The sequence below is a fragment of the Haplochromis burtoni genome, unplaced genomic scaffold (assembly GCF_018398535.1).
Source record: "Haplochromis burtoni strain Fernald_Lab_line unplaced genomic scaffold, NCSU_Asbu1 Contig_655, whole genome shotgun sequence".
Classification (NCBI taxonomy): Eukaryota; Metazoa; Chordata; class Actinopteri; order Cichliformes; family Cichlidae; genus Haplochromis; species Haplochromis burtoni.
Window position 1 is genome coordinate 210,635 of NW_024583016.1, and position 14,270 is coordinate 224,904.

Genomic DNA, 14,270 nt, shown 5'->3' on the forward strand with positions numbered 1-14,270 from the left:
GGGCAGTGCTGTGTGGCCCTTGTAGGTAGTGTTGGTGTGTAAAGCCAATGGTGCTGAAAATGAGTACTGACAGACATGTTTGCATAGTGTGCCTCCTTTGGGTCAAAGCTTACTTCTTAAAGAAAAGCTTCTTTGTAATAATTAGATTTCACTTTTCCCAGTCGTCTTTTTGTGCAGTCATGTTTTGTCTCACGGCTGGAAAATGTCGGCCCCCTGCAGCCCTCAGCACTGATGGTGTAAAGGTGTGAGTGGACATAGTGAAAATGTTCTGTTTAAATTTGTTACTTGTCATTATTCAGTGGGAGGAAACTGATTCAGCTTCAGTCTGATGCTTGGATTCTTTAGTTAGACTCACTAGAGCAGGCGAGTGGGTGTTGCTGTGTTCTTTTCTCAGGGAAGGAGTAGTTGTAGTTGTTTTTCGTTTTCTCTCTTGTAGGTCAGTCAAATTTATGAGCTATGTTAGTTCACTTTTAGTTCTGTTCTTTGATTTGGCAGCAGCCACAGACCCTATCCAGCCCCACGGGACGTCCATTTTTTGGGTTTAGTATGTAAAGTCTACTACTAAAGAATAAATAACTAATCCTGTGTGGTTGAAATGTTGCTTCCCTCTTTTCCTAGCTCAGCAGGGGCATAGCAGTGATTTTTGAGTGCTCTGTGTACAGACACATAGGAGATGAGCAGATACACAGGAGGAAAATAAGAGCAGAACAGGAGCTGGTGTGCATGTTGGCAGCTACGTATGTTCAGCTAATGAACACAGACCCCACAATGAACAGAGGCCCTGAAGTACTCAAAGCTAATATTTTTTTTAACCTAGTGCACCAAGTTGTTATTATGTTTAATTACTTGGAGCCTTCCACAGAGTATATCTTCAGGCCGTTGAGGACAGTCATAACTGAAGGTCTGCTGCAGTACATGCAGGTACTGTAAAAGAAGCAGTCCTGTGCTGAGACAGAAAACATACTGGTCTAATGGACATTTAGAAAAACTGACACAGCACAATATTATTTTCAGAGGTTTCTGCCTGATGACAACTCTTTGATAAGAGTTAACAAAGTCGGTCTCATTAAGAAGAGACATACATGTGGACAGCATTGTAATTCATTGTATTATTCTTAGTGAATCTAATGTATCACCTGTCACACACATCTGGACTGATGTGGTTTAAACTAAACTGTTAGGTTTGCTTTGTATGTGGCTAAATGTACTGCTTCATGGTAGTTTTTGTTACCTAGTAGACTATGAACACATAATTAAGTACTCTAAAGCTGAAGTGTAGACATATATACATGTAGATGCTGCAGTGAGGATTGTGAGACTTCTGACTTCTTGCCAGATTTAAAGCATGCTGGTCTGGTTAAAGATGCAATGTTTGAAGATTGTTCAATGGAGAAATGCATCAGAATAGTTGACAAGGATGTCCATGGTTGTGTGTAATAATTCCCCAAAAAATGTTTTGTTAAATTTTAACCCTGTCAATCCACTCGAAGAAAGTGTTCGAAGAAAAACTGAAGTACTGAAGCAGAGGCTCAAATATTAAGGCATGAATTGAAATGTGGTTTTGGAAAGTTGTTTAAACTGACACCTAGTGTCAGTTAAAATGTTTACGTGTACATAAGATTTAGACTTTAGACACGAGGGAACAGTTCCCTGCATTGAAGCATCCCTCATGTAAACAGCAGTTATCATCTATATGCTGGGTCAGAACCCCAATTTCCAGTCACTGGATTGAAGTTCCCGCTTTCTTGTTCCAGGTGTCTCACAACATATTCCGGACCCTTCCGCCCAGTGACAGTAACGAGTTTGACCCTGAAGAGGATGAGCCCACACTTGAGGCCTCCTGGCCACACTTACAGGTAAAGTGTGTGTGTGTGTGTGTACAATGACAACCCTTTAGGGGTACTTTGGTGTAATTTCTTTACTAACGTCTGCTAAGTTTGTCTATATACCCACATTTCTGTGCAGTTATTAGTGAGTTGCCAGGTAAAGCTCCTTAGAACAGGCTGAAGCAAGAGCAGTGGTGGGTAGAGTTCAGGAGGAAGTTAAGAGCAAAGTAGTACTGGAGAGTTATGGGAAAGATGGCCAACCAAAGGAGGCAGTTATTATGATACAGGTGTTTGATCTAGTTGGAGGAAGGGTGTCAAGGAGTCTTGAGATGTAAGGAGAAAGTTTAGGAATCTAAAAGGAGGGAATACAGGGATGAGCAAACGATGCAGTGTTTAATAAGAAATGTGGCAACACGAGGAGGCGCTAAGCTGGGAAGGTTGTACCACAAGTTAAGGTGATGGAGAAGTGAAGAGAGTGTGCTGAAAAGCTGGAAGTAGAGAAGGTTGGACTATCCTGAGATAGGAAATCATAAAATGGAAGGAACTGGCTAGGATCAGGTGAGGATGGCATTAAGGCAGCAGGCCTGCAGAAAGTCTTTGTGGACCGTAGCTTTGCAGATAATGATGTGATTTGATGTGAAAGTTGGCAGCAGGTAGAGGGGTGGAGGTGTGCCCTGGAAAGTCCACATGTGGAGAAGGGTGTTTAATATGTGGCTGCCTACAAGAGCAAGACCAAATTGTACTGTTGTGTTTGAATACATAATACATGAAAGAGCTGTATCACTCTAATTAGTGAGCTTTAGAGGTGTTTGCAGGCCTGTTGCTGAATCTCAAACAGAAGAAAGAAAGTGTACTTTATTGGTCCCCATGGGGAAAATCGCTCTCTGCATTTAACCCATTCACTCAGTGAAGCAGTGGGCAGCCATTGGGCGCCCGGGGAGCAGTGTGTAGGGACGGTACCTTGCTCAGGGGTACCTCAGGGTAGCTGTTCAGGGGAATCGAACCCCCGACGTTCCGATCATGGGGCCACCACTCTACCTACTGAGCTATCCCTGCCCTAAGCAGGCTAGCAGTGCCCCCATGCTTCTAGTCTTATGATGGTTGTGAGAGTGGTTATTTCATTCTTATATGGAAAAATGGATGATGATATTTCCCAGAATATACATTTAAACTCCATTTAACTTAAATGGACTTTTTTTTTCTCTACCTTGCTCATCCCAGATTACTCTGCTTTTTGTGACTTTTGAGCCGTTTCTCCCTTTAATCCAGTTCTGTTTGAGTATTTATGGGCTTAATTCAATGCACTCATATCTGAGAAGAAGCGATGAGCCTTTGGACTTTTCTATTCTTTTCCACCTGTTATCATGTGAAACAAAGTTTTGTTTGCGTCGGAGGTTAACATGAATTCTTTATCAACCGTGTTTCTTTCTCCAGTTGGTATACGAGTTCTTCATTCGGTTCTTGGAGAGTCAGGAATTCCAGCCCAGCATTGCCAAAAAGTACATAGACCAGAAGTTTGTCCTACAGGTGAGTTGTTGCGTCACCTTCAGAATTCTGCTTTTCTACTTCATCATCTTCTTTACTGTCAGTTTAGCGTTTTCGTATCTTTCTTTGCTTTTAAGGCACGTTGCTTTTTTCTGCCTTACTCCCTAAAATTGACTTTTCTCCCCCCTCACCTTGTGTCCAGCTCTTGGAGTTGTTTGACAGCGAGGACCCTCGGGAGAGAGACTATCTGAAGACAGTCTTGCATAGAATCTACGGCAAATTCCTGGGGCTGAGGGCTTTTATACGAAAACAGATCAATAATATTTTTCTACGGTGAGTAAACATGAATTCTTCAGATGTCTGGGCTGGAAAAAGCTTGTGTTTGTATGTGAGTGGAATTTTTTTCACGATAAAAAGGAAGCCACGGTAGAAAGTTGCCAGTCAACAGAGTGGAGCTAAAAATTCGAATAGACAAGGCTCACAAATAAAAGCAAAGAGCTGAATTCTTGATGTCTGCCGTGAGGGGATCAGATGGCTCTCTTATTCAGTAGAGAATATTTGCTGGCAGAGCTTTGCTCCACTTCTCACCTTATAGGAAAAGGTCACTGAAAATCAATACAGACTTGTTCTGAGCGATCTCCTTCATCTTATGATGTGTACCCTGTTCTCCTGGATGACGGTGCTGTTCAAGTGAAAATGATGTGAGCTGTAAGCTATGGTCTTGTCAGCTGAACACCTGTGGGAAATATGGACCAATGTCCTACGCCCTTTGCACACATGCACAGCAGCCCCGAGTTTTCGTAGACATCACCAACAAATGCCAGAAAGCACAAATGTTGTTAAGCAGGCTGAGTCCTGCACCCTGCACCAAACTTCTGATTGGATCGTATGCAAGAATAGAGCAGCTAATTGTTCAGTGAAGTCATATGAGTGGGTCACATTTCCTCCATAAACCAAACATTTCTATTAGTGGAAACGCAGCTAAAGTGGACTGTCTCCTGCTGTGTGATGCATGTGAAAAATGACAACTCTGATTAGTGTCCCAACCTGATTTCTCCTGTTGGTGACATCACGTGGAAGTTTATGTCCTCTTCATCATCATCTCCTTCCCCTTTTTCGTCTTATAATAATTCTTGACCTTCTTCCTTGTTTTTCACCTCATTCTTCACTTTCATCACCTTTTTTCATCTTGTTTTTCTTCCTCCTCACCTTCCCTTCACCTTCCCTTTGATGTTCCTCTTCACTTTATTCTTCTACACCTTCTTTTTCACTCTTTTTCTGTTCTTTCTCACAATCATCCAAAATCCAAATTACAAAATATGTTTCAGAAGAACGAAGTTTATCCCTGCCATCTATAGAGTCAGTACCCAGGCACAATGACACTGTTGAAAGCCGATGACGGTTTTTCCTTTAATATAATTACATTTGTGTCAGTGTTCCTCAGAAGTTTGTAAAGGCCACAATAAAGAGAATATGGGACTCAAACGTGGAGAAACCCACCCCAGAATAAGTGATCATGGCACTGTGTGTCTGCTGAATGTGTAAATGAATAAAGTATGCGCTTACTGCAAACAAGCTTACACTGAGAGTTTACGGAGACTCTTCTGCTTCTGTTCTGATTATTTGTACAGCCAAAGGATGAGAAGGATGTTAGAAATATCTGTGGCTGTTGGTTCAAACCTGGAACTCCTCTTTGTGTGTGTGTGTGTTTTGTCATTATTTGTGTTAATTTACAAATTACCTGTTTTTTGCCATTCTTTGAGAGTTTTAGTGCTTCTGTCTTTTCATCGTGTGCCTTCTCTCATCTCCTCCTCGGTCTGCCTCCCTCTCTGTCTGTCTGCAGTTTTGTTTATGAGACGGAGCACTTCAACGGGGTGGCTGAGTTGCTGGAGATCCTGGGGAGGTATGTGGGGGGCCTCTGAGCCTCAGACACACATTTACATTCTGCTCTGTTATTGCTGATGCTTTTAGCCTGAGTGACTGAGACCTGAGAGCGACAGCAGAACTCAACTCAACTCTGCTATCTTGCTGTGGTTTTGTAGATGTAACAATGAGGATTTTTTTTTTTAACATCTTTAATTTAATCAGGCAAGCTGGAGTTAGTTTTTTTTAAGATACCCAAGGAGGCTAAAGACATGGAACTAAAACGCTGAATGATTAGGTTCCATAAAAACAGGATTTTAACAGAGCAGAGTGAATTCCAGGAGCACGGTTTGACTTTGTTAAGCTGAAAGGAGGATTCATTTATTTCTCATCTCAGTCTTTTTAAGCAGTGAAACAAGATAGAAAGTACATTGACTTTGTGATTCGAGTTGTTTGAGGTCAGACAGAGAAAAGGGCATTTTTCTGTAATACTTTATTTGTTAATAAAAATATTTTAATATCCAGAAACGTATCCAGATAACCTCCTTGGAACGTCTTCAGTGCTCTGGAACCTGCAGTGTTTTACACAGACATTACTTAACATTTGGGTGCCCACTCTGACCATTTTTAAAACATTTTGTAATCAGACTTTGAACTTAAATAAGAGGAAAGTTGGGAGAGGCAATCTCTAGCGTCAGCTCTTTTGAGTTTGCTTTTGTACCATTTTTCCACATCGTTCAGCCGCTTCTTCGGAGAAGATCTCATCCTGTGGTCACACTGATTGGACTGCAGCTAGCAACAGCAGTCTCTGTTCTCCTCTGGAGCTCCACTGTGAGCTGAGGGCCATTCTAACTAGAAACTGCAAAAAGTTGGAGAACTGGCTCATGTGACCTTTTGCCAAGGTTGTCGAGGTTGCATAACAACAAGGACTTCAGGGGTGCATTCACCACCTGCAGTCTGAGACAGTAGCTTTGGACTGCAATGAGACTCATTCAAAATAGAGCCAATTGAAATAATTGCAAAGAACGTAAAAAATAAAAGTATTATTTAGTAGCTCAGTTAGGAATGCATGCTTGTGTGTTTGTGCCACAAACAGAGGGTTAACCCGCGGAAAACACTGATATGTATATGACGTTAAGGTCGGCAGATAACAAATTACACGATGTGTTTCATGGAACGTGATCCGCAGTCCGACCTCTGACAGTCATGCATTTTTGTTGTTGACTATCAAAGCTTCAACTGATTGTCAGGGAGAGCCTGGACGAGCGTGACAAACCAATCAACCAACATTAGATGAAGTCAAACCAACTCCAGAAGAAACACTCCAACTATGGGAATGAGACGGGCTTCTCCTTGGAGAGCTTGCTGGCACATACATTCAATAACATCTCTGACATTTGTCTGGCACACAGCATAGGCACGGAGCACTGTCGCTTAAACAAGCATGAATCTGATACAACACAATGTAAAACAAACAGGATTGTTGCGATTTTTGTGAGGATCATCAGGTCTGTGTTTCTTCCCCAGGCCACATCACCCGTATAAACAGTGTTCTTTTGGTCTGCAGCTCATTGATCTTCCACTTGCTTTCATAGGGTCACAATAAAGTTCTTTTATGTGTTCTTGTTTAATTTATATTCACATTTTCCTCTTTGTCTCCTCCTTCTCTCTTCCAGTATAATCAATGGTTTTGCTCTGCCACTGAAAGCAGAGCATAAACAGTTTCTGGTCAAAGTGTTGATTCCCCTCCACACTGTCAGGAGTCTGTCCCTCTTCCATGCACAGGTAACAATAGTGTGTATAGAGTATGTGGGTAAAAGCTAATATCTGCCTGCCACCTTTAGATTTGGTGGAATCCCAGGCGTAGTTTATTCACAAACAGAACTTGGAACCTCGAAAAGTATCCTGTTTGCTTTTTAAGGTGTGCTTTCGTGCTATAGCTTATGTGTATGTTTGTGTGTTTTTATACACGGAAGGAATCTAAATGTGTAATAATATTATAGTTGACAGCAGCCGTGAAAATCAGCAGAAACACAGTGGTTTAAAAAGTAAAATCATTTGAAAGCTCTTTCACTGCTGTGTTTGTACGTCTGAGCTGCTGTTGTAAGCCTTGCTCGAGGCTTAATGTGATGTTAGTTTTAACCTCCGGATTCTTCTCCTCACAGTTGGCGTATTGCATTGTACAATTCCTAGAGAAAGACCCAACATTAACAGAACCAGTAAGTATCTATGCACAACTCCTCCTATCAGTCACCTTTGTGTGACATTCATTTTTCATTCCCCCTCCCAGTTTGTCATGAAAGTGTTTCACATCAACGACAGAGTCAGAAATGTAAAGAATTACATTACTGTTATTATTATTTCAACTCAAATACTTGTATTTAAGAAAAAAAAGGGGGGGTGGGGGGTGGGAAAAGGAGCCAACTGTATGAACTGTGGCATCTTCTCTCAGGTCATCAGAGGCTTACTGAAGTTCTGGCCAAAAACCTGCAGTCAAAAAGAGGTGAGGCTCATTTGTTGCTAAATGCAAAAACCCCCCAAAACAACAACAACAACAACAAAACTGTGTGTTTTAAACATCATCTTGTGTGTTGTTGATATTGTCCCTCTTCCACGGCACTGCAGGTGATGTTTCTAGGGGAGCTGGAGGAGATTCTGGACGTCATCGAACCCACACAGTTCGTCAAGATCCAGGAGCCGCTTTTCAAACAGATCTCCAGATGTGTCTCCAGCCCACATTTCCAGGTCAGCGATGACTCATTGTGACAATGCCTACGTTTCCTGTGGGGTGGGGGTGGCCTAATTTGTATCACGGGGGACATTTGTGCTTAAACAGTTATTGGTTATTAAAGAGTGACGAGTGGTTATTGGTGGCATGAAGACATGGCTCAGTTAGTGTGCGTCCGTCTTGTCCCAGGTTGCAGAGCGAGCTCTTTACTACTGGAACAACGAGTACATCATGAGTTTGATTGAGGAGAACTCCAGCGTCATCCTGCCCATCATGTTTGCCAGCCTCTACAGGATCTCCAAAGAGCACTGGAACCCGTGAGTAGCATGACTTCTGTGCAATAGATGAGGCTTAATGTTTTCACTTTCTACTGATGTTCATTAGGAAATGTATACTTCAAGACCTGAATAGAGTCACACATACAACCCTCTGTACCCCAGCAGAATTGCATTACAATGGTCCACATTCTTGAGAAAAATCTGAATTCCGAACAGCTAAATATAGCTTAAAAAACTGATATCAATTGGGAATTAGTGTTAATTTGAAGATCACAAGTAGATTGTTGAAACTGCATATGATCATTTAAGTTACTAGTCACCTCAGGATTCCTCTCCTAAGGCAAAGTCAGGGCTCTAACACAGGAAAACATGCATGCACGTTTATTTATTCCTGATTTTCAGCAAATTAGACTTTAGCTGGCCAGGGGTGAAAATATAAATTACTGAAAAATATTTCATTATCGTGTACCTGTTTTTTGGTTGTTTTATTCCGAATTTATTGCCAAGTGTTGATATTATTCAGATACGTTTGTAGACACAAGCAGTCATCGAAACATGCCAGCTGGCTGTGCCTGTTGTGGGGTGCATGGGGCACATATGGATCTTAAAGAGGGTTATACTCCAGTGCTAATAGGAACAGCATGTTCCTGTTTTTAAGAATAAATGTGGAATGTTTGGAAAAATCTACAAATGGGCTTGATTTTGATCTCAAATGGAAAAAAATGTTTGTTAGTTTGCGAATCAGTTGGGCACACATCGCTGGATGTCTCCATAATTTATCCAAAAATGAAGGCTGGAAGCTCTGTGTCTGCTACCACAGAAGTCTGAAGGAGCAATAAAAATGTGCCGCTGTAAGTTGTCTTACTCTGTCTGTGCTTTTCCCCTCTCAGGGCAATCGTGGCGCTGGTATACAACGTACTGAAGGCCTTCATGGAGATGAACAGTACCTTATTTGATGAACTCACAGCCACTTACAAGTCGGACCGCCAGCGGTAAGAAGCTGCTCACATCATCAGCAGCAGCAGCAGGGGTGATGGGGACTCATGAATAATGTGATAGTTTGTGATGCCTCCAGGGAGCTGCTTAACACATTACAGGAACACACACAGTGCTACTATCACCCCACTGTGTCAGTCTCAGGATCAATATTAGATGTTGGTTAAAGAAAAGCCACACTGATAAATACTTTGAGTTAGAGCACCAGACTTCCGTTTAGAGTGACTGATTCAATAAAAACATTTCTTTATTTTTTTCACTTGGAGCTAATGCTTTTTTTGTGCTTAATGCTTATGTGTTTTTGTGTTCCAGTGAGAAGAAGAAGGAGAAGGAACGGGAGGAGCTGTGGAAGAAGCTGGAGGACCTGGAGCTGAAGCGGGGCCTTAGGAGCGACGGAATCATCCCAACTTAACAAAGACAGCGCCGCGCTCCCCTCTGTCCCTCCCCTGTCCTACTGCTCCTCTCCTCCTCCTCTCCCCGTCCGACTCCCCGCTCCTCCTCTGCCCTGATCCCGACTCTCCTGCCCTCGACATTAGCCATGTCTGCCCAGAGCTCCTGATACAGGCTGTCGTCTCTGGATCGACACAGAGCGCTCGCTGGTTTCTTAATTTTCTTTCTTTCTTTTTTTTCTTATGCTTTTTTTTTTTTCCTCCTGTGTTTGTGCGACTTACTTTACAGTAGATTCATTACGTCTGTTTTCATTATTTCAACAGCACTGTAAATAATTGTTTTTTTTTCTTTTTTTCTCCCTTAAACTGATATTATTGCAAATGGAAAAACAAAACAGTAATAATAATAATAAAAAAGGAAGAAAAAAATAGAAAATGAGAAAATCACTTGTGTGGGAGGGGAATTTAAACAAGAAAAAAAACTTTTTGGACTGTAGGACATGGAATGAACCCTTGGAAAATATTAAAAAAAAACAAAAAAAAGAGAGGTTAGATTGATTTTAACTCTTCACCCCAGTCTTCTTCAGTGTAGTCCCATATGTCATTTTTATTTTCTTGGTTCTCCTCTTTGCTTTTCCTCTTGTTGCCTCCATCTTTCTGTTCCCTCTCGGTCTTACCAGGCCCCAAGTGAACCAATCACAGTCGCCCCATTCCATCCAAAGGACACCCCTAATCTCCCTGGCCTCACCAACCTGTCTGCAAATTCTGCTTCCTGTTTAAAACAGGCAATGAATCGAACAAACAAACACACATTAATCGGACAACAGGGCCTTTCACAGTGCACACAAACACACCACTGACTCTTTAAATGTGTTTACATGTGTGTCCATGCAAATCAGGAGAGTACATAACTACATAAATCCTGACTAAAACTGTCAAACTTGGGATTTGAAATGCTGAAAATTGAGCAGTAAGTGTAGGGTTCTTTTTTCCCCCCTTTACTTTGGCGCCCTCTGGTGGTAGTGCCAATACAGATGATGTTAAAAACAACAACAACAAAAAGGCTCAAAACAAACTTTAACCGTGTGCAGTCATAAATGTTCCACACAGCAATAACTGAAATGGTGATGGGGGCTTTGTGCAAACTTTCTCCTGGTGCTTTTGTTTCACCTGTCCCGTGAGACGAGTGTCTCTTTTGAGTCTTTTATAGTTATTCAGCATCTCATTTTATTAACTTCCCTGGCAATGTGGCTGGTTGCCCGATGTTATAACAGAAAGAGATTAACACATACAAACCAGAAACAATTTGAATCCAGAACCATCTGCATGTAAACACACTCCTATTCATTTCCCCCTCTCCAAAAAAAAAAAGGCTACCTTCCATTAGCTGATTACGTTCCTTCTCTGTTTTTGACCCCGTCCCTCCTGCCATACCAGGTATCGCTGGTATCAGTCTGGCACTGGTACTGTCTGGCCATAACGGGGGACTCACAGCTAACGACAGACACACAACACACACACATGATAACGGGTCCTCAAAGGAGCGCCAAAAAAGAAAAGTACACCTCGTGTGAAAAGACGAGCGCCTCGCATCACCTCCCGCCCCTCTCGCCTCGTCCCTCTAAGCCCACTGGGGGGGCGCCGCGTTGACTTCACAGTATTACAGCAACAGTGACAAAAAAAGACAACCCTGTAAATTGTTATTGAATGCAGTACACTGATAATCTTGTATCTTGTAGTAATTTAGCCTATGTTTTTTGCTTAGGAAACTGTGGAGAGGAGTATCCAGTATATAAAGAGGTATTATGGAACAACTTCCTGGTATTTATGATAGTGTTTCCCCTTCTTTTAGTCTGTTTCTTTTTTCTTTCTGTCTCACTCCTCCCGCTTCTCTTGGTTTTTATCTCATTTTGAATATTTTGATGAAGTTTCTTTTGACCATTTGAATATATATATATATATATATATATATATTTATATATATATATTTATATATTATATATTTATATATATATATATATATATATTAATATATATTATATAATATATAATTTTCTCTTTGTGTTTTTTTTGTTGGTTTTTTTTTTTTTAGTTGGGGAGGGAGGGTGGAGGAAGGAAAGCAGGGAGGGGTGAGGGCAGGTAGGCAGGAGAGGGTCAGAGGGGGGAGGGAGGCGAGTGTAGAGGGAAGGCACTGAGCAGACCACTTTTGCCCTGTTGGGAGTCTTTGACAGTGAACCTCACCCCCTCCTCCCTTGCAGAATTAATGTGTGCTTTAGAATGGCCCAGATGTAATATGATTTAAAAGCTGAAAAAAAAAAAGATAAAAAAGGGTTGGAGAAATACAAATGTTTAATTATTTTAAAAAATAAAGAGATATTAAATTAAACCTGTTTTGTGATAAAGCCCAGATGCTGAATTGCTTTATTTCACTGGGTTCACAGGGTGTGTGTGTGTGTGTGTGAATGTGTGTGAGTGAGAACCGAGATCCAATTTTACTTTTTGTATGTAGACACTTTGCAGCCTGTTGCAAAACTATATCATGTGTTCACATTTCTTTAGCTGGATTAAAACAAAACAAAACAAAAGTCCCATAAAATAGTATTTTTGCACCAACACAATAATTCTAAAGAGCTTTTTGCTGAAATGATCTACAGCAGATGAGCGGTACCTGAAAGTCATGTACTTAAGAAACAGCAAAACATCCAAAAGACCGGACACGGGACCTGAGAGATTCTTCTGGCCCTTCAGTTGATCATCTACCGTTTATCGAATCCTCAGCGGAATTGAAGGGTGACTGTCGCAGGGAGAAAGAGCTGAGGTATGCCAAATGACAGAAGGAACTGCAATGAAAATCAGTGGCAACATTATTATGTTGTGATGAGATCAAATTTGACATTTTTAAGTCAAGTCATCACAGTATATACAGGGGAGAGATGTACAGTAGTGAATGTCTACAACCTGTGGAGGCTCTATTGTGGTTTATGTCTACGTTTCAGTCAGTGGTATTGGAGATCTTACCAAACCTGATGAAATTATGAACATAAAGTGATGCAGTACCATCAGGAAAGTTTCTAATGGGCTTCAGTTTTTAGCATGACAATGATCCCAAACACACCTAATGCAATAAATCATACCTGGATAGAAAGAAAAGCCACATAGATACACAATGAACACTCAAGGTGGGTCTCCCCACAGCTCGGACATCATCTTTAAAGCAGTGTGGGATCATCCTGACAGAGAACAGAACAAAAGGCAGCCAACATCCAAAAAAGATGTTTGAATGCCCTTCAAGAAGATTGAACTATTTCTGAAGGGTACTTTAAAAGAAATTGAAAGAATATTTACCTAAGAGAGTTCAGGCATTTGAAACATTAAACAAATCTGAAAGAGAAAGTTTTAGTAGACATTCACAGCATCTAAGAGGTTGCGCTTTAAAACACTTTAACCAAACTGGATCATTTGTATCCAAACCAAGATCAGGAAGACTTAAAGGAAGCATGTTTACCGGATGAACACATGCAGAAATAGTAAGACTCCATTTTTTACAGGTTGAGTTTGCCTACGAGAAAGAAGTATCTGTAAACCAAGACAGGAACCAACTCCAAACTATTGAGGTGGTGAGACTGGACGGCTGATGGGAGTTGGAACACCTGCAGTAACCAAGCAGCACTATGTTCATCAGAGACCTGCTCCAGCCCTCTGCGTTCAAGCTGTGAGCAGAAAGCCAAAGAGCCCCAACACACCTCAAAGCTTTGAAGAGCTGTTTGAAGACCAAGGTGGCTGTCATGGATTTTCTGAGCAGTCAAATGATCAAGACCAATAGAGCACTAAAACAAGAAGAAACACCCCTGACACAGGAAGATCCTTGTCAGAGGTGAAACTTGCTGGTACCTTTCTATGGAGAGTTTACATGTTCTCCTTTTGCCTACATGGGTTTTCTCTGGATGTGCTGGTTTTCCCCCACAACCCAAAAACATGCCCAGAGAGCTCCTCTGAACTGAACTGTGGTGTGTTGCAGTATTTGAGGTGGTCAACAGAGGCCAGCAGAGACCTACAGTTTACAGGTTTAAACTCGATCTGGTGAGTCGGTCACAGTTAAAGCGACACTTTAAAAGCCAAAGTTCATTCACACAAGCTGTTTGTTTATGTTTTATACAGGGAAATAAAACCTTTAAAAGAATAGACACTAAAAAACATCCACACCCCACAGAAAGGCCCGAGCCTATCAAGAGGTTCAAACCCAGAATTTTTCTTACTGAGAAGTAATAATCCTTACCACTGTGCCACCGTGCCGCCTCATGTAGCACAGAATCTGAGCTCCTGTGTCTGTGCTTGATTCAGTGCTGGTCACACCCAGGAGACTGGGCACACTGTGGACTGCCGTTAGGATCTAATTAGGATCATCAGTCAAACACTAAATCCTGGTGGCTCACATGAGGCTTCTTGCCTGGAATTTTCCCAAAGCCCCTGGACACATTTGGCTCTGAGCTCTTTACAGCAAAAAAAATAAAAGAATAAAGTAGTAACAACACTGCTGATAATTATATACACTCCTGTTTCTCCTCTCTGTACAGACTTTCTTTGATCCCAAAACAGTCACATAGGAGGGAAGAAGAAAAAGGAAGATCATTTGCATCTACGTATCTGCTGAATTCGTTCATCAGGCGAATATCTCCTATACTTTCCCATTTGAATGCATGGATTT

At 41.5% G+C, this 14,270-nt stretch overlaps 1 protein-coding gene across 4 annotated transcripts in view; it reads left to right on the top strand.

Moving 5' to 3' along the window:
* Positions 1–11,152, top strand: part of ppp2r5eb (protein phosphatase 2, regulatory subunit B', epsilon) — a 48,493-nt gene extending 37,341 nt beyond the window's left edge. For all 4 annotated transcript variants that reach the window (XM_005949333.3, XM_005949334.3, XM_042215085.1 and 1 more), the window contains 11 exons: positions 1,755–1,856; positions 3,261–3,353; positions 3,514–3,644; positions 5,155–5,214; positions 6,851–6,959; positions 7,340–7,393; positions 7,627–7,677; positions 7,800–7,919; positions 8,092–8,219; positions 9,071–9,172; positions 9,489–11,152. In XM_005949333.3, the coding sequence (XP_005949395.1) occupies positions 1,755–1,856; positions 3,261–3,353; positions 3,514–3,644; positions 5,155–5,214; positions 6,851–6,959; positions 7,340–7,393; positions 7,627–7,677; positions 7,800–7,919; positions 8,092–8,219; positions 9,071–9,172; positions 9,489–9,588 (1,050 nt within the window). In that variant the 3' untranslated portion in view covers positions 9,589–11,152. The remainder of the gene's footprint in view (positions 1–1,754; positions 1,857–3,260; positions 3,354–3,513; positions 3,645–5,154; positions 5,215–6,850; positions 6,960–7,339; positions 7,394–7,626; positions 7,678–7,799; positions 7,920–8,091; positions 8,220–9,070; positions 9,173–9,488) is intronic.
* Positions 11,153–14,270: the final 3,118 nt, after the last annotated feature.